General features: G+C 36.8%; 1 protein-coding gene across 1 annotated transcript in view; it reads right to left on the reverse strand.

Moving 5' to 3' along the window:
* Positions 1 to 4,225: 4,225 nt before the first annotated feature.
* LOC150078459 (neuroglian-like) overlaps positions 4,226 to 27,878 on the reverse strand; it is a 442,449-nt gene continuing 418,796 nt past the window's right edge. Inside the window, exons 24-26 of the mRNA XM_090385067.1 lie at positions 23,115 to 23,273; positions 11,204 to 11,417; positions 4,226 to 4,477 (exon numbers count right to left, since the gene is read on the reverse strand). Coding sequence (XP_090241193.1) covers positions 4,267 to 4,477; positions 11,204 to 11,417; positions 23,115 to 23,273 — 584 coding nt within the window. The 3' untranslated portion in view covers positions 4,226 to 4,266. The remainder of the gene's footprint in view (positions 4,478 to 11,203; positions 11,418 to 23,114; positions 23,274 to 27,878) is intronic.

The raw sequence follows: 27,878 nt of genomic DNA on the forward strand, positions 1-27,878 counted from the left end.
CATGTCTGCTATAGAAAACTTGTAATTCTGTAAGAAGTTTTTCTCTTTCAATCATGGGGTATGCCTCAGTCTCCCATACCTCTTCCATGGGCATTTTCATATGAAAAATAAAGTTCTCCTTCTTAAACTATTTAGCAGCAATTAATTGCTTTGTAAAAGAGTATCTCTCACCTATGTCAATGCTTATATAGTCGCATACTTCCTTTGCTTCAATCATGAGTGTTTTTTAAGGATTTTCACAGTACATTGAATTCCTGATTTTTTAGAATGGCATTCTTAACATTTCCTATATATTCATGTATTTTAACTGCCTCAATTTCTCAAGATTGCATTTGATTATAAATAACTTCCATGTGAGGCATTATCTGATGGAAAAGTTCTACCAGAACTCGAATTTTTCATTACTCGAGATGTGCAAAATTCCATTTGCTTCTGAAACCGTCTTATCTGCATTTTCTGTTGCTTGTAGTTCCTCCATGCACTTTTTTAAGTATTCAAAATTTTCATAAACGCTGTTCACGGTGCATATATTGAAGTTCCATCTTGTAGGGGAAGGTCGGGCAACATGGCTGTCCATATGCTTTCTGAGAACAGACAGATGCTGTGGTGATCTCGAGAAAAATGCTGGTATCGATATGAGATTCGAAAAGAATATCCTTGAATCTGGGGTACTACTTGCTGAATTTCTCATAATCAGATTCAGTTGGTGTGCATAACGTTGGTGTGCATAGCAGTGAATAATGTGTGCATTTTTGTACACTTTTATTTTAGCCTGAACTCCCCCTTTCATCACACTTGTGCCATCAAATGTCTGAGCAAGCAGTTTTTGAGTATTTCCTTCGAGAATTATGTATAACAGATCTAGAATGCACTTTGATATTCAGTCTGCTGTTTGGTTTTACGGAGTGAAAAAACCCCAAAAACACAAAAATGTCTCCATTCAGTTCAGAACAATTACCATTTGTATATGTTTTGAGACATCTGTTGTGTCATCAGCCATGACAGCTACGAATGAAGCTTCTTTAATTTCTCTTTTTATTTCATCCTGACATATTTGCAGCAAACAGTCAAGAATATCATTCTAAATAGTTTTTGAAATGCCTTTAAATGCTGCATTACTTTCTAAATGGTTCTTTAAATTGGAATCTAATGTGCAGGCTGATTTTAGAATAGTCTTTTTCGAACTGCCCACAAAATTTAATGCAGTCTATTATTTTAGATAATACCTCACGATTTGTGGTAACTTTTCTGTTATGTTTGCAGATTGAAAGTCTGTAGGCCTCACTAAGCTGTTCTTTAATATTTATGCTTCCTAAAAGCAATAGTGAAATCACACTATCAATGTTTTTCTTCACACTTTCATGTTTTAAGAGTTTTTTCTTTCATTCTGTTAATGTTGGTAAAGCCACTTTTTGTCCATGTTAAGTCACCTCTGAACAGTAAATATGGAAAACAAAACAATGCATTTTTAACTTCACAACCACAAAGCCAACTTTTCCTTTGGTACCATTCAGTTTTAAAACTGCAAATATTTCTTATTATTACTTATTCTCCACTGAGAGATTGAATTTTTGGTATAGGGTGGCCTTCTTTTTTAATAATTTTTTTTCTTGGAGAGATAATTGTGAAAAACTAAGTTGCTAAATTTTATTCACCGTCACGAGATTTACTTCATAGGGAAGCATGGGGGCCATGATCGAATCAAATTTCACAAAATCGTGTGTCATAGAAATAATGTTTTACTTACACATCACCTCATAATATAACTTCAACTTACAAGTTCCAGCTCAATTCGCAATTAAGCTGTAATCACACTGTTGAATGTTGAGTATTGATTTAACACTGATATTATTTAGTTACTTAATGGGAATTCAGGCGAATAACAAAAAGACACCAACATTGTGGTTGAGCATGATGGCTACACACCCATCATGCTCAACGATGCGTGCTTTACAGTGACTTTGTTTCGTTTCACCTATAAAAAAATGTATATTGCTGTTGTTGTTGTTGTATTTGGTTTTTAGGAGCATTAGCAACTAAGGCCATATGCGGTGGTCATTCCGACCTTTCCACATCCTCCGTATTTGGTGGCTCACGGGCTCGAACCCTGGTCTAATCAAGAAGCATGTGCTATGCACTGCTGCTCCTGCCCACCTGGCTACGGAGGCACCAATACAATATTGCCAAGTTGCCAATGGCAACCAACTACCAGATATTCACTGGAATGCAAAATGCGCCACTGCCTGGCGCACAGTGAGGCCTACGGTTAATTAAACTTCAAAGTTGGAAATCATTTCGTGTTTTTATTTGTTTATTATTGAAAGGATTACTGGAAATAGAGGATGCGCATACTATATATGGGTCCTGTTAATAAAAATATTCATTGTGTTGTATTGTTCTTACAAAATTTCATATAACTCCATTCACTGAATATCTGGATTTAAATAGCTGGGGGTGCTGCAGTGCCTATGGACGAGCCGCCTCTGCAACAAAGTTGACCAGGGAGTGGCAAATAATCAGGGCATGTATTGTATTTGTTCATAAGCTAAGTAATCAAATATCACTTGACAAAACAGTTATTAATTAAAGTTACTGTTTAAAAACAATATTTCCCACTTTCATAATGAGTACAAACACTGTGGAATTTCTTTCCTTTATAACTTTAGAATGCACAAAATTTAATTATACTCCTTTCTAATCCAGCAGGATTTTGATAGCAAATTCTTAAATTTTCTTTTATACCAAGGATACCTTTCTCCACAGGTTCCCTGTTTTTCATTCTCTCTAACCAAATACATTAGTGCAAATTAGATTTAGTGTAACACAATAAATAAAGATTTATTTATTAAACAGGTAGGCCAATTCTGAAACTGAATATGCCATTAACAACAGAAAGGCAGGAGTATCTGTTCTAATAAGAAAAATGTATAAGTAAAGGTCTTTTGATTTATATAGACAATTACACATTAACTCTGTTTTGCTATATATCCATACAATAGATGAAGTTTAAAATTTGGAACTCCAAAAGAGCTAATAATATATGCAAGCATTTTGCTGGGAAAGGTCGGCTACCCTATTAAAGAAAAACTATAAACAAAATATTATGAACCACTAATATCAAAGAATAACTTTACTCTTAAGTAACATTTTCACTTCTATGATACAAATATACAGCTGTAAAAGGTATACATTCAAACCTTTTACTATATAATAAATATATTACTTATAATGAGATTTTTTTTGAGTGATTTTGCTTTCTGTATGAAAGTGCAATATAAAGCACTGTTCATGTGGCTACCAGAGGTAAAATGCTTAGTTTTTCATCTAAGATTTTATTCTGTAACTTTTACCTACTGTTTATATGGTTGTAAGAACATAATCATGCTTTGCCTTTTGTTCTTTACAAAATGCAAGACATGAAATGTCATAAGTATTGTAATCAACATAAACAATTCCAATAGTGCATCTGTAAGAGCTGGAATGTTTTAGACCATCTTACTCAGAAAATAAGGCAAAACTTTTCTGTCTATAGCTCAGACAAGTTATTTGGACTCTGTACATCACTTTCTAAGAAAACTATAAAACTGGTGATGACTATGATCAACGCAAAGCTGAGATTCTTTACACATTACTATCTGTATTAAATTTAACATTAATCCACCAGCTGATAAAAATACAGCAAAGTTATTAGGAAAGCAAACAAGAGCTAAGCTGTATAAAACTTTGCCATGTGTGTGTGTTTGTATATATATACATTATTCTGTACAGTCAGACTTTCTGTATTTTCCCCCCCAAATGGTAACTTTATAAAATAAATAAGAACTTATATTAATTTGCAATTACCATTCAGTTTTCTATTTCCACAATAGCTGTCCCACAAACTAACAATCATATGTCCATTTCCAAATAGCAGTTTGTGGATTAAAGCTATAATTTAATGAAGACAACTTGTCTCTACAGGCACAGAACTAAAAGGACAGGACTGTCCTGTGCCATTTGCAACTAGTGGAAGAACAGTGAAGTCTGTGCTAAGATCAAAAATACTCTGCAGATGAGACTGACTATGACACGTGTTCTAACACTGGCTTTTCTGCTACTGCTGTTCAATAACATTGTCCATCACTTCTGCAGGAGCTAACCAGGGAAAAAAAAAAAAAAAAAAATCAGATCACATCACTTGTCTGGTCAGAAGCCAATAAACAAAGATGTCATTTCCAGTTTTTTTTTTTTTCACACTTGTAACTTAGCTGCTTATACAAGTCAGTATTACACAAAAGTTGCTAGAGCAGAAGGCGATGTTGATTCTTCTTCCTTTTTTTTTTTGGCACCATACTGACCGATAAAAGATCCATCTTCAGTGAATTTGCTTGCTTCACCCTCCCCATATTCCACCATACTGTCTGTCTCGCTTTCTGGCCCTTTCAAGCTGCTATTGAGAGATGTACGGCTGCCTTGAACTTTTTGTTGATTATCTGCCCTATTTAAATGAATGAAAAAAAAAAAAAAGTCATCTTATCACTTAAGATCCATTTACATTTAATGATATGTTGATAATCACTACAAAATATCTGAATAATATTCATTTAATGACTTAAATGCATTTACACAGAAAATTTCATGGGACGACAGGTAAAGTTGACATTTCAAGTGAGAACAAAGGTAATGAATATTACAATGCTGATTTTTCAGGCTCATTTGCAAATGCACAAAGCACCTTTTGCTTACTCACATATAACAACCCAACTCCCAGTGAGTGGATTTTCATAATACAGTAGAGCGTCGAAAATCCAAATGAGCCAGCATTTATTTTATTTTTGTGTGTTGGTACCATAAAATAATTACAATAAGCGCTGGTTATTGTGATCACATTTGCAAATTTAATTTTGTTTCTATTAAACAGCAATTATAATAAGCGAAAATCGGAGAAATATTATCCACAGGTTACAAACAAAGATTTGAGCATTACTCAATAAGGAAAAGTCAAATCAACAAATTTTAAATCCTGATTTTTGATATCCATTTGGTTAAAATGGATATCAAAAAGTTCAGTTATTATTTGTGATAGTAGGTGAAATAGTCAAAGTGGGAGAACTACTGTTCAGTGAATTAGTAACAGTATTTGTGATATACTGCAAGGAAGCCACAGGCTTTTGCTACACTGGCAAAAATACAAATTATATGCTTCCCTCCTCACACAAGTTGACCTTTGAATTTATTCAAATCTCAGCCAAATTACCTGCGAGGGCAACTTGTTCCAACAATCAGAGCTTGCGCAAGGGTTTCATGCGCCCCAGTTGTATTCAGTACCATCCATCACCCTGCCTACCAACAAGCTTACCTGTTCCCACCCATTCATCTATAATATTTATCTGCTTGCTGTATATTATTATGATTTATTGTATGATGTGATAATAACAATACAGTGCAAGAATACAACATGCAACATTATCACAAAATAAACTTTTATCGTCCTCCATTCCTCCTCTTCTGGTCATCAAATTCATTGCCACGGAAGGAGTTACAATGCTCTATTTACTACGCTGAAAGAAAGAGCTAATACTTAAAATCTTATCCCTTCTTCCCTACTTTTTCTATTAATATTTTGGGAAGCTTTTAATTAAATGTCAAAGTGATGTGCCGATAAAAAGCAACCCCAAATGTCATAAAACCATAGAGGATTATTTTGTATATTAATCTTTTTTTTAAATATATTCTTAATATTTGATAAAATATTTAGATAATGTTATTTCTTTATTTATAAATAATTTTTTTAACCACTAAAAAAAAATTACATTTTGTTGGAATGCATCCCTAGGCAATTGACTAATGAACAGGCCAGCTCTGCCAACAACAAGCAACTCACTGGCTAAAAGAAAACTTCCTACAATCCAGTCTAAACTTCTTCCCCATGTAAATTGAATTTATGGCCCCTAGTTCTGGAATTATTTATAACAGTGAGAATTCCACCATTCATTTTACTAATCCTTCTCGGAGCCTTATAAACCTCAACCAGGTCACCTCTGATATGCCTGGTTGCCATGTCTGTACCCACGTAATCAGTCTTTCCTCATATAGTCATCCTTCTGCCAATCTCACCATTCGAGTTGCCCATCTTTGGATCCTTTCAAGAAGCTCGATGTCTTTTTTCAGATGAGATCTCCATACTTGAGCAGTATTCCAAATGTGGTCTTAGTCTTACAATTGCCTTATACAGTGGGATTATCCCACTGTATAAGGCAGGGTTTCCCAAACTTTTTCAAGTGTGGACCAGTGTTTGCAGATTTTTTTTTTTTTTGTGGCCCACCTATAGCTATAAATTAATGTATTTTTAATAATTATACTCGTAGTGGAAATAGTGACACTACCATTAGGACATTCAACATACCAGTAATCAGTGCTTTTTTTTAAAAAAAAAAGGTGCCGGTACTTATTCTTTGCTATCAGGAAAAATTGAAAATTAAAAGGATATGAAAAGCACTCTAAAAATTGTTTTCCCTGATATTGTTACTTTAGTAGTAACGTTTTTAGAATAAGAACAACAAATTAAGTATATTAACGCAGTTTATTAAGCATAAATTTATTATTCAAGTATATAAAAAATAAGTAAAATGTGAGTAAATTAAGTAAAAAATAATAACATAAGTAAAAATAATTTCATAATAAAGTTTTTGTAGAATATTCTAAATTTTCATTAAGTTCTCATTGGACACCCTATGCCAAATTCATCAAATTTATTTTAGTAAATAAATTTGATGAATTTGAGGTATTGCTCAAAACATCAAAGGCAGATATTGTGGGGATTTCAGAGACGTGGTGTCACAGTTGGGTTAAATTTGGAAGTTTCTGTAATTCTGCCCGTGATAGGAGGGAGTACATAATTAGCATTAGCATTAGTAGAGGCATTTGATGCAAGAAAGCAATGGTGGAACAGACTTCCATCCCTTGTGGTGGAGGTTGATAGCCTAAATAAGTTTAAGGCTCAGCTGGACAGGTATTTTGAACGAACAGAGGGGTGAAGTGGAAGTGGGTTTTTTTTTTTTTTTTTTTTTGGCTGATGCTGCATAAGCTTGCTTTCTTGCATCAAATGCCTCTACTAATGCTAATGCTAATGCTAATGCTAACTTCTTTTCTTCCTCTTTGTGTATCGGTTGCTGAATGACGTTTCCGAAGCAGCCATGAATTGACATATTTTTCTGGATCGAAGCGGGTTAGCAGTGGGCCTACAGTTTTAAGAAACTGTTTTTGTCATCAACGAAGTGCTGGTTGGGCTGGCGATCTGATTCATTTGTGAAAATCCTCGTTCACATTCATTCGATGAAATTTGTTCGTATTCAGAGCATTCATCAAATGCTTCAATTCTTCTGAAACTTTCTTATCAATTAGGTATCCCCGAAATCCCCGAATTGCATTTAACTGTAACCTAATTAACAATTTTCTAACTTCATTTTCACCAAATGCCAACAATTCATGTTTAGAAGAATTAATTCTTTCCTTGTCCATGTTTTCCTTCTCTCGTCATTGGTATTGTCACTAGTTCTTAAATTTGAATTTTTTTCTTTTCCTTTTTTTTGAAACTGTCCAAAATGATGGTGTCATTTGGATATTCAGGTACTGTGACCATGTAAACAGAGATAGGGAAAATTTATTGAAAAATGTGGATAAAGCACTGCTGCAAAACAACAGACGATCATTTGTCAGAGTAAGAAAATCACTTTTCTAATTCTCAAACAGGGCGCTTACAATTGATTCACAGAGGTGTCCAACCTACAGCCCACGAGGAAAGTGAACTAAAACAGCATTTTAAATTTTGTTAATTATCAAAAAAATTCTAATTAAATGTTTTGTTCAGTAAATGTAATTGTGTATTGTACTTAATAAAAGTTTCGACTATTTTCAATTTTACTTTTACTTGCAACGAGATATGGAAAATGTAACACTAAAGAAATCTAACTTTGAATTTTTTTGAATATGGCCACTGTACGGGAAAAGGTTGGACACCACTACAGTAGAAGGTGGGCCAGAGCCCATTGGGAATACACCTTGAACTGCTCACTCTTGACCAGCGCGACTTCTCCATATATGGGACAGATGGTCGGATAGGTTTTACCAGGTACCACCAAGTTGTAGAATGGTAATTCTATTAGCTCTCTTAATTTGTCCAGCAGCACTAATTGCCTAAATGCCAGAAATGCGAACAGTGCATATCGAGTTAATTCTCGCCTAATTCGTTTGCTACATGAAAATTTTCTTCGCTCAACAGAAACTATTTTAAATGTAATTTCCAAGGGGAATTCAAAATAATTCACTATAAAAGGACTTCGTTAAACAGAGGTCTGACTGAGTTTGTTTGTTTGTTATTTGGTTTTTAGGAGCATTAGCAACTAAGGCCATATTGCTCCGGGAATATGCGGTGGTCATTCCCTGACCTTTCCGCATCCTCCGTATTTGGTGGTGACGGGATCGAACCCCGGTCTAATCAAGAAGCGTGTGCTACGCACTGCTGCTCCTTCCCACCTGGCTACGGAGGCGCGCTCAGACTGAGTAATTTAGAAAAAAATGGTTATACAGTTTTATATAGTAAATATCTTAATAATAGACAGTAAAAAATGCAAATTTAGTTAAATAATTTTAAGCTTCTTTGAATAGTAAGTAAACATGTGAAAAAAATTTACGGAATGTTACAAATTCATTTCTTTGTTTATTAACAAAAGTTTACATAAAATTAAGATATTTTAGGATCGGAAATTTTCTTATAGATTTATGTAGATATATTTCAAATAAGGTGTTCGTGGACCATACTTTGGGAAACCCTGGTATAAGGCAATGGTCAGGCCACATCTTGAGTATCACATACAGGTGTAGAAATGATATACAGCTGCTGGATCAGGTACAGAGAATGGCAACAAGATTAGTGAGGGGAACAAAGGGGTACTCTCACCAAGAAATGCTTCGCTTCAGCAAATTGCAATATATGGACACTAGGCACCTGCAAGGTGAACTGATTGAGGTGTTTAAGGCTTTGAATGGCTTTAGCAAACTCAATTCTGATGGGATTCTTCCTCTTGCTCAGACTATGCACATCATGGGACATAAATTCAAACTGACGAAGGATGGTTGCAGATTCCTGGAACAAACTTTCATCTGTTGTTGTGGAAGTTGATAGTTTGAATAAGTTCAAGGAAGAACTTGACAAATTACTGGAGGAATGATTGAATTGATTTGATTTTTGTGGGGCAAAAACAACAAGGCTATAGTGTGTCACGAAAAAGATGAGTTTGGTAAACTTTAAAAAAGGTTACCTTGTCAAAAGTTCACATATACGAAGATGTATCAATTGATGTCATTGTTTCGCTGGAATCCACAACAGTTCCATTGTAGGAATTTAACCATTATTTTGGCTTGGTGGGTCGATCAGGTGGCTTCCGAGGTGCTGAGGGCTTACTTTTGTCAGTCTTGTATTTATCTTTTTTGAGGAAGTATGGATGCTGTCCAGTATCCATTTCCCCCTTTGCAAAGAGTTCAAAGACTAAATCATCTGGTACCTCCTTCCCCTCAACCTCCATATTTTCTTGGGTATTGGGGGGGGGGATACCCGAGGCTTCTTATTCTCTACTCTTTTAAATGGTGGAGAATTAAGAGGTACTGATATGGGAGTGGCAGCAGATTGGTCCTTCTGTGTGGGTTTTTGTGAACTTAACAGGTAACATGCGATGATGTCTGAGTTCCAATGGAACATCTCCCTGCTACCATCTGGGCATAGGTGGGTTTGTTTGTATTTATGGATTTCACTGCTTTACTTGCCTGCTGATAAGATATGTTCAGCTCTGCCTTAAGTTATTGGATTTCTTTTTCTTCCTTCCACCTCTGGCATGCTCATGAGTAAGTTGAGTGTTCTTCTGGGCAGTTAATGCAGGTTGGTTTTGCAGCCAAACATGATCTTGTTTTGTGGTCCTTTGCACTATAACAAGCCATCTGTGAGTGTCCATATTTTTGGCACTTAAAGCACCGTATAGGATCTAGAACATATGGATGCACTGGAGAGTTAATATAGCCAGCTTTGATCTCATTAGGAGATGGTGAATTAAATGTCAAGATGATATTTCTGGTGAGAACAAGTTTCCCATCCCTATGCATGAACATACATTTGACAGCTGTCACACCTTGTGGTTTTAATTCAACAGATTTCCTCTTCAGTTACATCCATAAGATCCCACTCTCCATGATGACACCATGGGATGAGTTCAGTGTCTTGTGATGGACAGTGATCAGCATTCCCCCGATAGATGTAGCATGGAGGAGCTGTTCTGAATGTCTGTCACTTCTGGTTTCTACAAAAATGTCACCCGAGCAAAGCCATCTGACAGACTTATTTTTAGAGCCTACCAACTCTTCAGGATAAAGAAGGGCAACATTTTCCCTATAGGCTTCTTGCTAGTTGAGTGAATTATCAAAAATCGAGGTGTTAAGCCTGATATATCTTCTGTTTTCTGCCTTTTTTGCAGAAGCGACATTTTTTTGGTCAACGGTCAAGTTTTCAGTTAGGGACCACATTGCGGCCCCAGAATAAACTGAAGTTGTTCAGTGCCCAGAAGGACACTCAGGGCTACCCAGACACCATACCCACACCGCCGCCAGCCTGAATGCTGTCTCTCGAACTATGAGGGTAGGGGCATGACATTGACATGGTTGACCCTCGCAGTGCAGCCTACTAGCTGACTGATCCTAGCTGGACCTTGCAGGAATACCTGTCTTGTCAAAGCAGGAGCCAGAGTGGTGTATTGAAGCTGGGGCCCTCCTCAACCACCAGGATCTCCCTTTCTGAATTGTCACAGCGCACAGCAAACATGCCAGATTCCATTGACGTTAGCCTGGAACCTTGGCCATGGGCATTGAAACCCCGTGATGCTAATCTGGAGGACCAGTAGCATCACTGGGAGGTCCCCTCACCACGTACAGGTGCCCACGTCAAGGGGTTACTGGAGGGGGATGGGTAGGTGAAATGGTTTTTTTTTTGGCTGATGCTGTATAAGCTTGCTTCCTTGCATCATTTGCCATTATTAATACCAATACTAATACTAAAAAATTATAGGAAACCATTATGAGTTACATTTCCTACAAAATTTCAAACTGCTATCATTGAAATATTTAAAGTTAAGTAGAAAAAATAATATATCTGATTATCATAGATTTAATAGCTACTTACGGTTTACTGTACTCGTTAAAACCACCATCATCAGGGTAATCTAGATCTCTACCTTGTGCTGCTTCTTTCTCATGTACAGAGTATTTGCCGCCTCTGTTCCTCTTGATGAGACACACAATAATTAAGAGCAGCAAAAGAAGAGCAATTGCACACATCATACCAATAAACCAGGCAGCTGTAGCAAAATTCTCACTGGATTCTGGTGCAGCTACTGCTGCTTGGGGGCCAAAAGATAATAAAATAAACCAATACTTATATGGATAAATGGAAAATACATTTTAACTGATTCATAAGTTATAAAGATCAATATACATTACATATATATATATATTTTCATTAGCATGTGAAATACAAGCAATACCATCACATCTGTTTTTCAACAGATGTGTCTAGTATAAAGACTGCTAATAAACTAATGAAATATAAATGTATTGCATACAAGAATAATATGAAGTGGGATTTAGAATTCCGATCCATATTAAAACCAATTTTTAATGTAATAAGATTAAGAGTTTGTTTCAATTTAGCACCACACATATCACAGTTTGGGAATCACTGCACAAAAGTTGTTTTAATTATTATTATAATTAACACCTTAAGAAAAAAATTTTATACAAAAACATGCTTCTATGTATAATGATGAATAAACACAACTTTCTATGCAATTGTAAATAAAGCATAAAAATATAATATCTCCCTCAAATGAATGCTAGACATGAAGAGCAATCTGCTATATATATTCTTAAAACTGATTTCAGTTGAACAATGTTAAGTCTTAACCTCATACCAGGAATTACATATTATTATTCACGTTAAAGGTTCTAAGAACAGATTAAGAAGAAATGGGGGGAAATGAATGGACATACTAAATAGACCCACTTATATGTCTTAAGGAAGTTAATGTAACGCTTATAGATTTGTAATTTATAATCAGTTAGTTTCTAAAATTAGAAATTAATTGATTATATATTACAAATCCATAAGCTTTATTTTTTCTTAGGATATAAAAGTGAATTTTCCCCATGAAATAATAATAATTAAGAATGAACATTAATGAGCTGACACTGGTTCCGAGAAACTTCTGCTACAGGGATATATAAGGTAAAATACTCTATGTGGACTCAGTTTACAACCTATCTCTGAAGAGTCCAGTCACTTCTACAGAATATCATGTAAGAAACCTTTAGTATAAATTTATTAATTCCTAACTTATTCTTCAGGTTTTTATCTACATAAAATTAAATAAATTAATCTGCAGCCATTGCCAATCCACTGCAGGTTGGAGGTCTCAACAAGTCATGTTGAGGGAATGGACCATAACCTGCCATACTGGTCCAGTGCAGGTTGGCAGATTGACCGTATTTAGCAGTCACCCTGGTCTACTCAAAGAGTAGGTGCTATTGCACTCCCACTAATTGGCAACCCAAATGAGATTAATAATTTCCTAAAAGCTCGAAGTGGCATTTCATTAGTCAAAAAATGTTATAGAAACCTCTATTAATAATAACGTGTGTACATTCTTAAATTTACCTTTTTTTTTTTTTCTATCAGCATGGCTTGAGAACAGAGTCCCAAAACATTAATGTCAATTGAACATGCTTTTGTGTATGAAATTCTCAAATATACATGGAGTCTGTATTTTAAAATTCCAAAAGGAAAATATACGATGGTTGTGCATGATGTTTGCATTATGAGGTCAGTTAAATATTGTATCTCCTGATGCAAACAATGACAAAAGAAATAGCATCTAAATGAGTTTAATTGAAAATAAAAGGAATTCTGAAGTGGAAGGCAGTAATTTTGCAAAATAGAAGTTTGCTAGAGTGTAATAATTTACTGTCAGAGAAATTAAAAAAAGTAAATTAATTAGGAATGGATGTTTCAATGCTTGACCCTAGAAACAACAAGCTCCTGTTTCCACAAAAATAAATTTGATGAATTTCAGGTGCTGGTCAAAACATCAAAGGCAGATATTGTTGGAATATCAGGAGATGTGGTGTCAAATTCATCTGTTGTCTCTACCGTTCTCCCAACTCCACTAATCACTTGGAGCTCTTTGACTTCCTCTCTTTGAAACTTGACTTTCTCCAGTTCAACTTTCCTAACAGTAAGATAATTTTCCTTCGTGATTTTAATGTTCACAACTCAAGCTGGCTTCCGTTTTCTAGTCACACCGACAGCTGATCGATATGCTGAGGCTTTTGCAATTACTAATGACCTGGCACAGATTGTTCATTTACCTACAAGAATACCGGACAATCCTAATCATACAGCCAGGTTGTATTTTCTCACCACTTTTTCTCACAAACAACCCTTCTAAGTACACGGTCGAAGTGAGAGGTCCTTTAGGCACAACTTGGTGATTGTCTCTTCTCCAATGGAGCCTTTATCTCATGGCTATTCCCAACCTATTGTTGTTTGGCATTACAAGAATGCAAAATGGGATGACCTGCGAGATTTATTTTCTTCTTTTCCTTGGTCGGATTACTGTTTCAAAACTTCTGATGTCAACGCTTGCTCAGATCGTGTCAGTGAAATTATTCTTGCAGGAATGGAATCCTTTATCCCACAGTCCACTTTAAAATCTCGTCCTTTATCTAAACCTTGGTTTTCCAATAAATGTGCTAAGGCTGTTCAAGAGAAGAATGTTACATATCGTAATTGGCTTGTTTCTAATTCTTCAGTTTCATTTTCTGCCTACACCAAAGCTCGCAACTGAAGGTCTATGCTTGCCTTCTGCCTTATCCCATTAATTTTTCTATACTTTGTCTTCTTTATTCATCTGTTTAATAAGCATAATATTGAATTAAGGCAGAAGGTGAGTGTAGATTATTTTTGATTATTTGTATAATAATGTGCTGGTTATTTATGTTTATTGTTGAAAACCATAAACATGTACATTAGATTATTTACAGATGTTTGCAATTCAGATTAATAAATATGATGCTATATACTTAATCTTACAAATGCCAAACTTGTGCGGCATCTGTGAGACACTTTTTTTTTTTGTTTTAATTAGAAAGACAGACACTAGCTGGTGTCTGGTAAATGCCAACTAAAAAAAAAAAAAAAAATGATTTCTCATAATTCATAGTACGCCAAAAGGAAAACGAAAAATACTATAATTATTATTTTGAGAATACCGGTGGGAAAAGGTACATAGGAGGATTTTATTTCATTTCCAACATTAACAATGTGGCATCTATCAAACACCATATTAGTAGCAGAGAGTTAAGATATAATCGAGTTAAGATATACAATTTTCTGAATTATTTAGGTGACAGTACCCAAGATAATAGGCCTCTGTAGCCACGTGGTCAGGAGTGGAAGTGCAGTAGCAGATTCTTCGAGTAGACTGGGGTTCAAGCCCGACTGCTAAATAAGGTTGATCTGCCAACTCGCACTGGACCAGCATGGCAGATTATGGCCCATTTCCCTCAACATGAGTGTTGAGACTTCCATCTTGTAGTGGATTGATAATGGCTGCAGTTTACCTTTTGGTACTGATGAAGGCATATGGAACTTAATGTCTAAGTTTGTAAGGTAGTTAATGACAGTAATCAAGTGTGCTATTGCAGCAAGATCTAGAAAAATTAGGCAGATGGGCTAAGAAGTGGCAAATGAAGTTAATATTGACAAATGCAATGGACTGCATATGGGTAGCAGTAATCCCAGATCAGTGTACCATACCAGGGGTACACTGATCTTAGATTATGCAAACAAACTGCTAGCACAGCTCAGAGTTTTGTCAATGTTATAGAGGATTCTGCCAGCATAGATATGGATGTGATTATCGTACTGTATAAGGAAATGTTTAGGCCATATCTGGAATACTGCATAGAAGTCTGGAAGGATGTGGATCAGTTGAAATAAATACAGATAAGGGCAATGAGATTAGCGAAGGAAACAAAAGAGTAGTCTTACGAAGAAAGGCTTCAGTTCTGGAAACTGCAGTGTCTGGAACCTATATAACGGCAAGGAGATATGACTGATGTGTCTAAAGCTTCTGAATGGATTGAGTAAGCTAAATGTTGATGGCATCCTTCCTCTTGCTTAGGCAAGTTAAGGTGGATTATGAGAAGTCTCTGGCAAAGAATACAAAGAAAAACAGCAATGACTTCTATGCTTATATTAACAGTAGAAAGAAGGGACTAAATCACATTCAGCCACTTGATGTCTATGAGTTAACTGTTGATGATCCTGCACACGTTGTGGACCAACTGAATAGGTATTTTGCATCTACATTCACACATGAGGAATTCTTTAGGGAAGGGGATGCCAGAATTTATCGAACTCTAACAAGGAGCTAAATGACTTTATGATAACTGGAAGGAAAGTGGAGGAGAAATTGAGGATGGACATAAAAAAGAGGCACCTGGGGTAGATGGAATCTATCCAATTATATTAAGGGAGGCAGCAAAGAAGATAAAAGAAAACCTATAGGATAATTATGAGAGCATCCTTGGATTCAGGGGAGGTCCCTATGGACTGGACAACTGAGAATATAACCATAATTCATAAAGGGGGATCAAAAGGCAACATGAATAATTACAGACCTGTTAGCTTAATGTCACACTCCAGGGAAAATAATGGAATCACTGGTTAAAGAATTAATGCAGGACTATTTGGACAGGGCTGCAATTATATTGAAACCACAGCATGGATTTGTCAAGGGACAGTCTAGTCTAACCGATCTGATAGGTTACTATGATGCAGTGACCAAGGAACTGGATGCAAAAAATAATTTTAATCTCCAAGGGATGCTTTATAACCTGTATAAAAAGAAAATAAAAAAGATTAAAAATTAATAAGTTATGACTTTTTCAAACCCTTCAGTCTTTCAATGGCCACCCTATATAAGGCCATGGTTAGGCTGCATCTTCAGTATCGCATACAGGTCTGGAGGCTCACTTTATAAAGGATGTAGATTTGCTGGAACGGGTGTAGAAAAGGGCAATCAGATTGGTGAAGGGAACAAAAGGGTATTTTCACTTAGAAAGGCAAATTGCAGCTTCTCGAGACCAAGCACCTGCGGGGAGATCTGAATGAGGTATTTAAAGCCTTGAATGTATCGAGTAAGCTGAATGTTAATGGTATTCTTCTATTTGCTGAGACTACACACGTGAGGAGCATAAATTCAAGTTGAGGAAGGATGGTTGCAGGATAGATGTGCAGAAGTTTGCCTTCAGTCAGCAGGTGGCTGATTGTGGGAATAGGTGTCCATCTGTTGTTGTGGAAAGTGGATGGGTTGAATAGATTCAAGGGAGAACTAGAAAAATTGTAGAGGGTATGAATAGGGTGAACTGTTTTTTTTTTTTTTTTTTGGCTGATGCTATATAAGCTTGCTTTCTTGCATCATTTGCCATTAACTACTACTACAAATATAGATGAGATTGGCATAAATTGAAATTAGGGAAAGATGGTTGCAAGATAGACACACAGAAATTTGCTTCAGCTGCCAGTTGACTGATGGAATAAAGGCTTCCACCTTGACTTGGAAGTGAATAGTTTGAATAAGTTTAAGCAAGAACTAGACAAATTATTAAATGGGTTCGACAGGTTATGGTGGAAGTAGTGTTTTTGTTTTTTCTGTATAAGCTTGCTTTCTTGCATAATTTGCTCCTACTAATACTAAGTGTAAAATTGTAAGAGATTTTGTTTTGTTTTGCAAAAAAAATCTAACTACAAACCCGAAATTTTATATTTGTAATACAGTATTGAAAATTTATAGCTTTAATCGAACCCATTGCTGACTGTTAAATGAAAGTGTGAACTTCTACTACGTGTATTATGGCAGGATGAGTTGTGGTAAGAAATACTGAACAGTTGTGATATAAGTATTTTAGCACATGGGAATCTACACAGTAGCCTATGAATAATAACTAATAAAGCTATACTTTTCTGTGAGGCAAGCATACCCTTTGTGTTACTAACAAATTTAGTATCTATCTAAGCCACATAACAAAATGATAGATTATTTCATTTTGGGTAGTTGGAGTTATTTTCATTAATGGATGTTAACATTCTTAGGTGAAGAAAAATTAAAGGTAATTAACTACTGAAGTCCAAATTATGGTCAATGTGTGTGTGTAAGAGAGAAAAAAAAGGGGGGGGGGGTATTGGTATTGGTATGGTTATTTCTGGCGCAAGGGCTACTTAGGCCATATTGCGCCTATAAACGAGATGAGGATTTCACGGTGTCTGTAAAAACAGTTAGAAACAATTATACAGATTTATTCGTTTTAAGAAGCGGAAAAATTCCGGGAGATTTGCATCATTACCTATGAGCTGTTGGAGTGTCAAAGGTTGTTGAAGATTACTGAATGAAGCTTTTCGGGCATCAGTGTATAAGGTACATTCAATGAGTATGTGCTTTATTGTGAGAACAGAGTTGCAGTGCATACACTGCGGAGGATCGTTTCCTGTAAGAAGAAAAATATGGGTGAGCTGACTGTGCCCGATCCGGGCTCTAGCCAGGATCACTTCTTCCTTTCTGTTTACACAAAAACTGGAAACCCATAACTGTGGTTCAGGTTTTATTTCACGGAGCTTGTTATTCAGTTGAGATTGCCATAGAAGTGTCCATTGTTCCTTACATGTATTTCTTATATGGGATCTGTAGTCCATATATGGAACGTAGTAATCTGGCGATGCTACGTTGGATGAATGTTTGGCTGCATAGTCTGCTTTTTCATTCCCTGATATCCCAGTGTGACCTGGGATCCAGCAAAAGATGACAACTTGTTGGTGATCATGGATATGCATCAGTTGGGATTTTATAGATTTTATTAAGGGATGCGTTGTTGAGGAGGAATTTTGCAAGGCTAAGATTGAACTCTGTGAGTTACTATATATTACACTTTTTTGGATGGACAGTTGGAGAATATTTTCTAAGGCAAGCTTGATAGCACATAATTCAGCTGTATAACTGCCGCATTCGGTGGGAAGTGAAACAGAGATAGTGTTAAAGGGAAAGACAGCTGCAGCACCGACTTTACTACCAGACTTTGATCCATCAGTGTATACTTGAGTAAAATTTGGGTAATTTTGTGTGTGAGCAGCATGCAGTTGCTGCATATTGGTATTTGCAACCGAATGTTTTCCCCAGTTTAAGAAATAGCTGTCACAGGATGCTTTAATAAAAGACCATGGAGGATCTGAACTGTTCAGATCATGGAGGATTTTGTCCAGATGTATATTCCAAGTTTGTGATAATTCCTGTAATCTGATGCCAGCAGGTCGAACTGCTCTAGGTTTATTTCTGTAGTACATTGGGAACTGTGGATTGTTAAGTATTGGCCAATTGGGGTGAGAAGGCAGACTTTGAATTTTGGCTGCATAGTTCAGAAGCAACATCTTTCTCCTGAGGCTGAGCGGAGGTTCATGGGCTTCGATATAAAGACTTTGCACTGGCGATGTTCTATAAGCGCCTACAGCAATTCTGAGGGCAGAATGTTGAATAGGGGCAAGACGTGCTAGCACGCTTTCCCTAGCAGAATCATACACCGGGGCGCCATAATCAAGGCGAGATCTGATTAGGGCTCTGTACAAGTGAAGTAAGGTGTAACGATCTGCACCCCATGATGTAGAAGAGATAATTCTTAATAAGTTCATTTTTTTCTGGCAAGCAGTCCTTAGATGTGTGATATATTCTAAGAAGTTCAGTTTATTATCAAATATTAAACCAAGGAGACGAATGCTATTCACCACTGTGATGGGATGATTTGTTAGTTGTACCTCTGGATCTGGATGCATCTTTCGTTTATTACAAAAGTGAATGACTCTAGATTTCTGATAGGATAATCGGTAACCATTGTGTGTCATCCATAGCTCAATGTTATTTATAGATGTTTGCAGCTGCCTTTCGATAAAGCTCATGTTTTGCGAGCTGCAAGAGACAGTCAAATCATCAGCATAGAGGTAAGAGTTTACAGCTTTTGGAATATTTTTTGTCATCTGATTTATTCTAATTGCAAATAAGGTTGCACTGAGTACAGAGCCCTGCAGGACTCCTTCTTCTTGTATGTATGTTTGCGAAAGTACTTGCCGATAGCGGACTTGAAAGGTCCTGTGTTGTAGGAAATTCTGTATGAAATACGGTAAATGTCCTCTCAGGTCCAGGGAATGAAGATCTCTCAGGATACCAAACCGCCAAGTGGTATCAAAGGCCTTTTCTATGTCTAGACATACCATTACTAGATGTTTGTTTTGGATAAACGCATTCCTGATGTCTGTTTCTGCTTTGATCATGAGATCTAGAGATGATCGGTGTTTTCGGAAACCAAATTGATTATCAGAGATAATATTTTGGGAATCAAGATACCACGTTAGTCGACGGTGTATCATTTTTTCTATGGTTTTACTTAGGCAGCTTGTGAGCGAAATGGGTCTGTAATTGTTCGGAATAGAATGGTCTTTCCCTGGTTTGGGTATCACCAGTACAAAAGAATGACGCCAGAAGCTGGGGAAGGAATGCTCCATAAATATGCGATTGTAGAAGGTCAGTAGCGAAGATAATGATTTATTGTCTAGATGTTGTAACATTATGTAGTATATTCCATCCGGGCCAGCAGCACTGTTCTTAGCGGTGGATAAAGCTTCTTGAAGTTCTACCAAAGTAAGTGGTGTATTGTATTGGAAAGAGGATGTAGTTCTAAATTTCGGATGGGATTTTTCTGCTAAAGCTTTAATCTTTTGAAATGATGGATCATATGCCGTAGAGTCAGACAACTGTGAAAATACCGTCCCTAGAGCATTTGCAATCTCTACAGGAGTAGATAGCTCCTGTCCATTCACGGTGAAAAGTGGGGACGACAAAGGGGGAAATTTACCATTTAATTGTCTTATTTTCCTCCAAATAATTCTTACATCAGTATTTTTATTAATTGTAGTTGCGAATCGAACCCAAGAGTCTCTTTTTGCTTTCTTTCTAATATAACGGGCTTTAGCTCTAATTTTCTTGTAATTTATAAGGTTAGTGGTGGTAGGATGTTTGCGGAATAAATTCCATGCACGGTTTTTTCTTTTTTTATATTCTTACAGTCCTCGTTCCACCAATAATTTCTGTTTCTACGAGTGCTTGACTTTGACTGTGGGATGGCAGTGGATGCAGCTGCTAGGATCTGTTTTGTAATATGGTTGGCAACTGTGTCAATCGGATGAGATTTGATGATCTGATTGTCGAAGGATACGTTAGTGGTATACTTTGCCCAGTCTGCCTTGGAAAATTTCCATTTTGTGTGAGTTTCTGAAGGTATGCAGTGTGACGTTTCAATTTTACATATTATAGGGTAGTGATCACTGTTGAGTGGATCATCCAGAGCTGTCCACTGGATACTAGGGAAAAGGACTGGAGAGCAGATAGAGAGATCTATTGAAGAGACTGTTCCTGTTGGGAGGTGGAGGTAAGTTGGTGAACCAGTATTTAATATGGTTAAATTTTGTCTTTCAATAAGCATTTCAATGATTTTTCCACGTCCGTCTGTATTGGAAGAACCCCACAATGGATGGTGTCCATTGAAGTCACCCAATAAGCAGAAAGGGGTTGGCAACTGCTGAATGAGATCTTCAAGTTCATGTATGGTACAAGGGCGACTGGGTGGCAGGTAGATTGAAGCAAGTGTTAGGGTAACGCCAATGGCTATTCGTGTGGCAACAATTTCAACAGTGGTTTGCAACTGAATGCGTTTGCAGGGTACTCTTCCATCTATAAGTATTGCTACCCCTCTGTGAGCATTATTAGTAGCAGGTCTGTCTTGCCGAAAGAGAGTGTAATTTTTTATCGAAATAGACACCTGAGGTGTTAAATATGTCTCTTGTAAACAGATTCCAATTGGTTTATAACGCTTAATTATCTCGTGGATGTCGTCGATATTGCTGCGAAAGCCTCTACAGTTCCATTGGATGATGTTTTTCATTGGTTGGATTTAAATGAAGAAGCTGTGTCTGTCTGTTTTTTGGAAATCTGTTTCTGTCGGTCAATTTTTATTTTATCTCTCTTTGAAAATATTGGTCTGGCCTCTATTACATCTTCTGGATGAATTTCCGGAATGGTTTCCCTTTCTTCATGAGAGCAAGTCTCATTTGTGTCCATGAAGAAAGGTTCAGCATGCTGCTTGTTACTGTTTGAGTAGATCTTACAGGAGTTGTAAGAGTAACAGGAGGTTGTTGTTGTTATTTGGTTTTTAGGAGCATTAGCAACTAAGGCCATATTGCTCCGGGATATGCGGTGGTCATTCCCTGAATGACCTTTCCGCATCCTCCGTATTTGGTGGTGACGGGCTCGAACCCCGGTCTAATCAAGAAGCGTGTGCTATGCACTGCTGCTCCTTCCCACCTGGCTACGGAGGCGCCCCGTAAGTAACAGGAGGTATCGTGACTGGTGTGTTATTAGCTCTATTAGAAGTCTGTTGCTTTGAGGACTGAGGTACAGTAGAGAGTAAAGTTCGAGCCCATTCAGAAATAGAGATGCTTGGCGGGATTGATGTATCTGTTTGAACTGATATCGAGTGAAATTTTTGAGCAGCGTCGGCATATGTACGTTTTGGCATCAGTATTAGTTGCTGTAATTGTTTTCTGGCTTCGGAAAATGAGACTTTCTTTTCTATCTTGTATTTTTGGATTTTCTTCTCATATTTCCACTGATCACATGTTTTTGAGAAAGCTGGGTGATTGCCTTTACAATTAGGGCAAAGTGAGGACTGCGATTTACAATCGGCTTGGGCATGTTCCTTCGATCCACAGTTAGGGCATACTGCATCACTTCTACAGACAGTTTGGGAATGTCCAAATTTTTGACATTTATAACACCTTAACGGGTTTGGGATATATGGGCGAATGCGGCAGTTCAAATACCCGGCTTTTACTGATGATGGTAGGTTGGGTGAACTAAATGTCAGTATGACACTGCGAGTTGGAATAAGTTCGCCATCTTTCTTAATCATAATTCTCTTCGCTTGTATGACCTTCTGATCCTGCAATTCGTTGACAATTTCCTCTTCTGAGACATTCATTAGGTCCCATTCTGAGATAACACCCTTGGAGGTATTGAGTGTTGCATGTGGTGACACCTTAACAGGGATTCCATTGAATGTTGTGAGCTTGAGAAGGTACTCTGAATGTTTAGAGCTTGTAGTCTCAACCAACAGATCGCCAGATTTGAGACGGCGCACCATTTTGGGGGAACCTGCTACATTTTCCAGACACTTTTGTATGAGGAATGGCGATAGATTGCCTAGGGCCTGGTTCCCTAAGGAATGCAGGATCAGGAAACTCGGATGTTCTATTAGGGAATCATCCGTCTTCAGTCTCTTTCGGTTGGTTTTGTCATCAATAGGTTGATGCAAATCCTTTGAATTTGGATTTGCTGTCTGAATCGGGGGAAAGTTTTCAAAGTCCATGTTTTGCTCCTTTTGGCCCTGGGGGTTTGCTTTACCACCCAGGTTTCCGGCCCCGCCACGGGGAGGCAGGAGCAGTGCCACAAGGTGACCAAGCGGCTGAGTTAGGAAGTTAGTATTAATATAAAAAGAAACAGAAAGGTGGTTTTCCTTCCTGGGCCTTTGCCTACTTCTTGTAGTGCAAAAGAGCTACTTTGATCGAGAAATCAAGAAAAACGGTTGTTGAAACAAAAAATAGAATCTATTCGCTGAAAATCTCTTTAGAAAAAACGCTTTTACAGACGCACTAGAATCGCTTGGCCACGGAACGCTTGGCACCCGGCCAGGGGGGGGGGGAGTGATTACCAATGAAATGTGAAAGTTAACATGCATTTATGGCATAAGTTGTCAACAATCATCATTATGATCTGAAATGTTAGATTTAATGTTAATTTTTAGTGGAAATTGTGTATCAAGAAGAAAGGACTATTTAACATTTCAAAAAGAGAATTTAAAAACTAATTTTTATTACTTACCAAGTCCTCCAGTTTCAATTTCTTCTACTTTACTAGGTGTTTGGAAACGTCCATCTACAGCTACAACTCTCATTTCATACAAAGATCCCAGATTAAGTCCCTTAACAGATATTGTATCTTGATTTTCCTCCACTTCTGTGCTTTCCCACTGATTTTCACCTGTGTACAAAGATAAAAAAAAAATAATAAAAATAAATATATACATGATAAATGCATATTTGCCGATATTGATTGATGCGATATCAGCTATATTTGTTGATGCTATCTAGACAGGGTTAGTTGGATCTGGAAACTGCTAGCTTAACTGGGATTCACAGATTAATGGTAGCCACAGTCAGAGGTGAAAATGATTCTTGCACTACTCTATTGGAATGAGCAGCAGCCTGGAAAGCGAAGTACAGGGAATTAGGCTCTGATGAGTACAATGAACAACTGACCATGGATACAGAATGGACCAGTAAATCAGACTGTCTTATAATGGGGGATTTTAACTTACCAGATATAGCCTGGAACATGTGGGTTGGTCACTCACACACTAGCAAGACTTTTGTGGATTTATTAGATGACTGTTTTCTACAGCAGCATGTTCAAGAGACAACCAGAAGAAGTAATAATCTTGATCTGATTATCAGCAGTGATTCTTCATGCATTAAGAATCTGCATATAAAAGAACCACTAGGTGGCAGTGATCACAATGTACTGTGGTGGGATTTACTTAAAGATGTAACTACCATCAAGGATAAAGGGAAGGGTTTTTGCTTTTGTAAAGTCCACTACGGAGGTCTGAGACAGTATTTAAATACAGTGGGACCAACTGATGATGTTACCAACAACAAATTCTAAATAGGAAGGATTCAAGGAATTAATCTTGGAAGCTACTAAACTTTTCATACTAACTAAGGAATACTGTCCAAGGTTTAGGCCAAAATGGATGTCAGATGATCTAATGAGACTCGTGGTAGAGAAGAAAAATGCACATAAATTATCAGGAGACACAGATACCTATGGTAGATATAAGATAGTCTGTAATCAAGTCACAAAGGACATTAGGCAAGTAAAGACAGATTACAAGGAATCTTGGGCAAACACAAAGAAAAACAGTAAAAACTTCTTTATTTATGTGAACTCAAGAGGAAGGGGAAGAATCAGATTGGTCCGCTTGACATCGAAAGTTCAATTGTTGATGAACCTGCTGAGGTAGCTGACAACAATGAATATTTTGCATCTACATTCACACATGAGGAGGTCTGTAGGGAAGTGGAGGCCAGAAGCTTATCAACCTCTGGCAGGGAGCTAAATTATTTTGTAATAACTGAGAGCAAAGTGAAGGAGAAATTGAACATAACAAAGGCATCTGGGCTGGATGGAATCTATCCAGTTAAATTAAAGGAAGCAGCAAAAGAAGTAAGCAAACCCTTAGCGATAATTATGAACTGTCCACATCTCCAGTCCATCTCCATGGACTGGAGATGTGCAAATGTTTCCCCAATTCACAAAGGGGGATCAAAGGGTGATACAAGTAATTACAGACCTGTTAGTCTAACTTCTGTTCTAGGAAAAATAATGTAACCACTGGTTAATGAAATGATCATCTAGACATGACTGCAGTTATAGTTCAGACACAGCATGAGTTTGTTAAGGGGAAGTCTTGTCTGAAAAATCTGATTGGATACTATGATGTGGTCACAAAGGAATTGGATGCAAAAAATAATTTTGATATCATATACTTGGATTTTAAGAAAGCTTTTGATACTGTGGCACACGGAAGACTACTGTACAAATTGGAGCATAATGGCATTTAGGGCAAGTTGCTGCTATGGATAAAAGGATGGTTCAGTGGGAGAAGACAGAGTGGTAATCAATGTACACTGCTCTTTGTGACTAATGTTATTAGTGGAATCCTCCACGGTTCAGTTTTGGGCCCATTGTTGTTTTGTATGTTTATCAATGATATTTATGAAGATATATCAGGCTTAATGTCGAAGTTTGCAGATGGCAAAGTTGGCAGGGTTATTAATGACAGGAATGATGGTAACTTACTGCAACAGGATCTAGAAAAGTTAGGCAGTTAGTTTGAGAAATGGCAACTGAAGTTTAATATTGACAAATGCAAAGTACTGCATATGGATAGCAGTAACTTCAGAGTAACGTACCAACTGTGCAGTAGTGCAGAATGAAAAAGAGCTGGGGGTAATTGTCCAGTCAGATATGAAGTTTTCTGACAGTGTTCATGGGGTCTTGTCAATTGTAATGATATACAAGAATTTTGCTAGCAGGGATAAGGAGGTGATTATCCCCTTGTGTAAGCAAATGGTCACGCCCCACCTTCAGTACTGCATACAAGTCTGGAGCCCTCATTTTAGGAAAGATGTACTGTTGCTGGAATGAGTACAGAGAAAGGCAAGGTTGGTGAGTGGAACAAAGGATTTCTTTTACCGAGAAAGGCTTAAGTTTTTCGAATTGCAGTGTCTGGAGACTAGGCACCTGCGAGGTGATCTGATTAAGGTGTATAAGGCCTTGAATTGTTTGAGCAAGCCCAATGCTGATGGAATTCTTTTTCTTGCTTAGATTACACACCTGAGTGGGCATAAATTCAAATTGATGAAAGACAGCTGTAAAATAGATGTGCAGAAATTTGCCTTTAGCCAGCGGTTGGTTGATTGCTGGAACAAGCTTCCATCTATCGTTGTGGAAGTTGACAGCTTAAATAAATTCAAGGCAGAACTAGACAAACAATTTGGAGTGAATGGGAAGGGTATTTTTTTTTTTTTTTTTTTTTTTTTGGCTGATGCTGTATAACCTTGCTTTCTTGTGTCATATGCCTCTACTAATGCTAGTGCTAAATGCATAAGTTATCTATTTCCTTTTCTTTTATTATTTATTAATTATTTTTTATATACTATTTTACTTATTTTATTATTTTTTTTTGGCTGGTGCATCATAAGCCTTAGGCTTCCTTGCACTATATGGCCATTACTAATACTGATAGAGAAAGTGATGATTGCTGACATTTAATTTTATGAAAGTTGGATAGTATATTGTTCTGCAGTAAGTATGCTGCACTCATACGTAAGAGGCACTTAGAATCTATCCATATACATTATATGTTTCCCAGTATGTTCTAAAGAATGCCTAGCATGTAGCTGTTGAATTTTAGGGAATGGAATTATATATTTCGACCACTGAGCAAAATACAGAACAATGTCTAACTGATGTCATCTCATGAAGGTAAAAGCATGTTTATATTTTCTTCAATTTTGCTGAGATCAATTTTCCACTTATGTGCCATTTTTTGTACCATTTCATACTATGTAATGGAAAATAAAGTGTGTGACAGTGGGCTTAGGTTCATTCAGTATTGGCCAAAGACAAAGGTTATGTCCAACAACAGTGCAATGGAAAGCTCTATAGTTTAGAAGCATACTGACAGAGTAGGCATTTTCTTCTATGATAAAGAAAGCGCTTGCACTTGCACTTCATGCACTTGAAGGTACAGGCTGTGAATTGGTAAGGTTCTTAGGCACCGAGTACAGATCACAGAGCACTGCATTGGATAGTGTTGAGTTATTGTAAGATAAATGTTTCATTTTTCTAGCTGAAGTAATTCTATACTATAACTCCATAGTCTAATTGTGAGCTGTTTAAGGCAGTATAAATTGAATAATAACTGCTCGTCAGCACCCCCAAGATGTTGAGGATACTGCACGATGGTTGTTTAATTTCTGAAGACATGCAGTTCACAGTTCAGTAGATACCCCTAGCAATTACCTATGACATAAAAAGGCTAGTGCTTAATGAATGGAAAGATATTATTATTATTATTGATAAATGATACAATGAAGCAAGCTTGTACAGCATTAGTCAAAAATAAACAAATAAATAACGACACTACCCATCACATCTGTCCATTCCATCTGTAACAGTATGTCTAATTCTTCCTTAAATTATTTAAACCTACCCACTTCTACAATACCAGATGGTAGTTTGTGGGTACAATGATATCTAAAGAGATTGCTAATTCTAATTTATATTATTTATTCCATGCTGTTTCTGACTGTTAGCCATGAGTTAGCAAGTGTAAATCCAAAATTCAACCATTGTTAATGCTATGGGGGGTGGAATGTAGTTTTAATGCTAAGCTATTGAAATTATGAAACACTTAAACTGCACTGATTTGCCATAACTATTTCATGGTTTAAGTGTTTCTTAATTTCAATTGATTATATAAAATCATTCTAGAATACTAGTTAAATTAACTAACATTTAAGTTTATTTATAATTAGTATTCTCTAGGGGCCACCAGAGAAACCTACATACTAGAAAACTATTACCTTTGTTACAAGTGTTAACAGAATCGTGCCAGTTCCTTTGTCACATGCACAATTCTTCTCTGGTCCCCAAGAGGTGTGGTAAATGTGACAAAAGACCTGGAAGAGTTTCTCAAATGTGATGCTGTTAACAAAGGTAATAATTATGGCGTAATAGTTTAATCTAGTTTTCTCTTAATAGAAATAATAACCCACAAAGTAAATAACTCTTTTAAAGTAACAATAATCGGTACAAAAATGATGGAATTATTAGTGACTTTATATTTGGCTGGCCAATAATAGATTCACTGTTAATCTGACAAAGGTAACTTATTGGCCACATTTAATCTTAGAATTAACTGCTATAAGGAAACCTGCTGGCAAAAATACAAATTTTAATGTGTGAATTAGTAAGATTAATGTGAACTGCAGATGAAAAAATGAAAGTTGTTTGTGT

The sequence above is a fragment of the Mastigoproctus giganteus genome, chromosome 11, assembly GCF_048544385.1.
Source record: "Mastigoproctus giganteus isolate SK-2022 chromosome 11, ASM4854438v1, whole genome shotgun sequence".
Lineage (NCBI taxonomy): Eukaryota > Metazoa > Arthropoda > Arachnida > Uropygi > Thelyphonidae > Mastigoproctus > Mastigoproctus giganteus.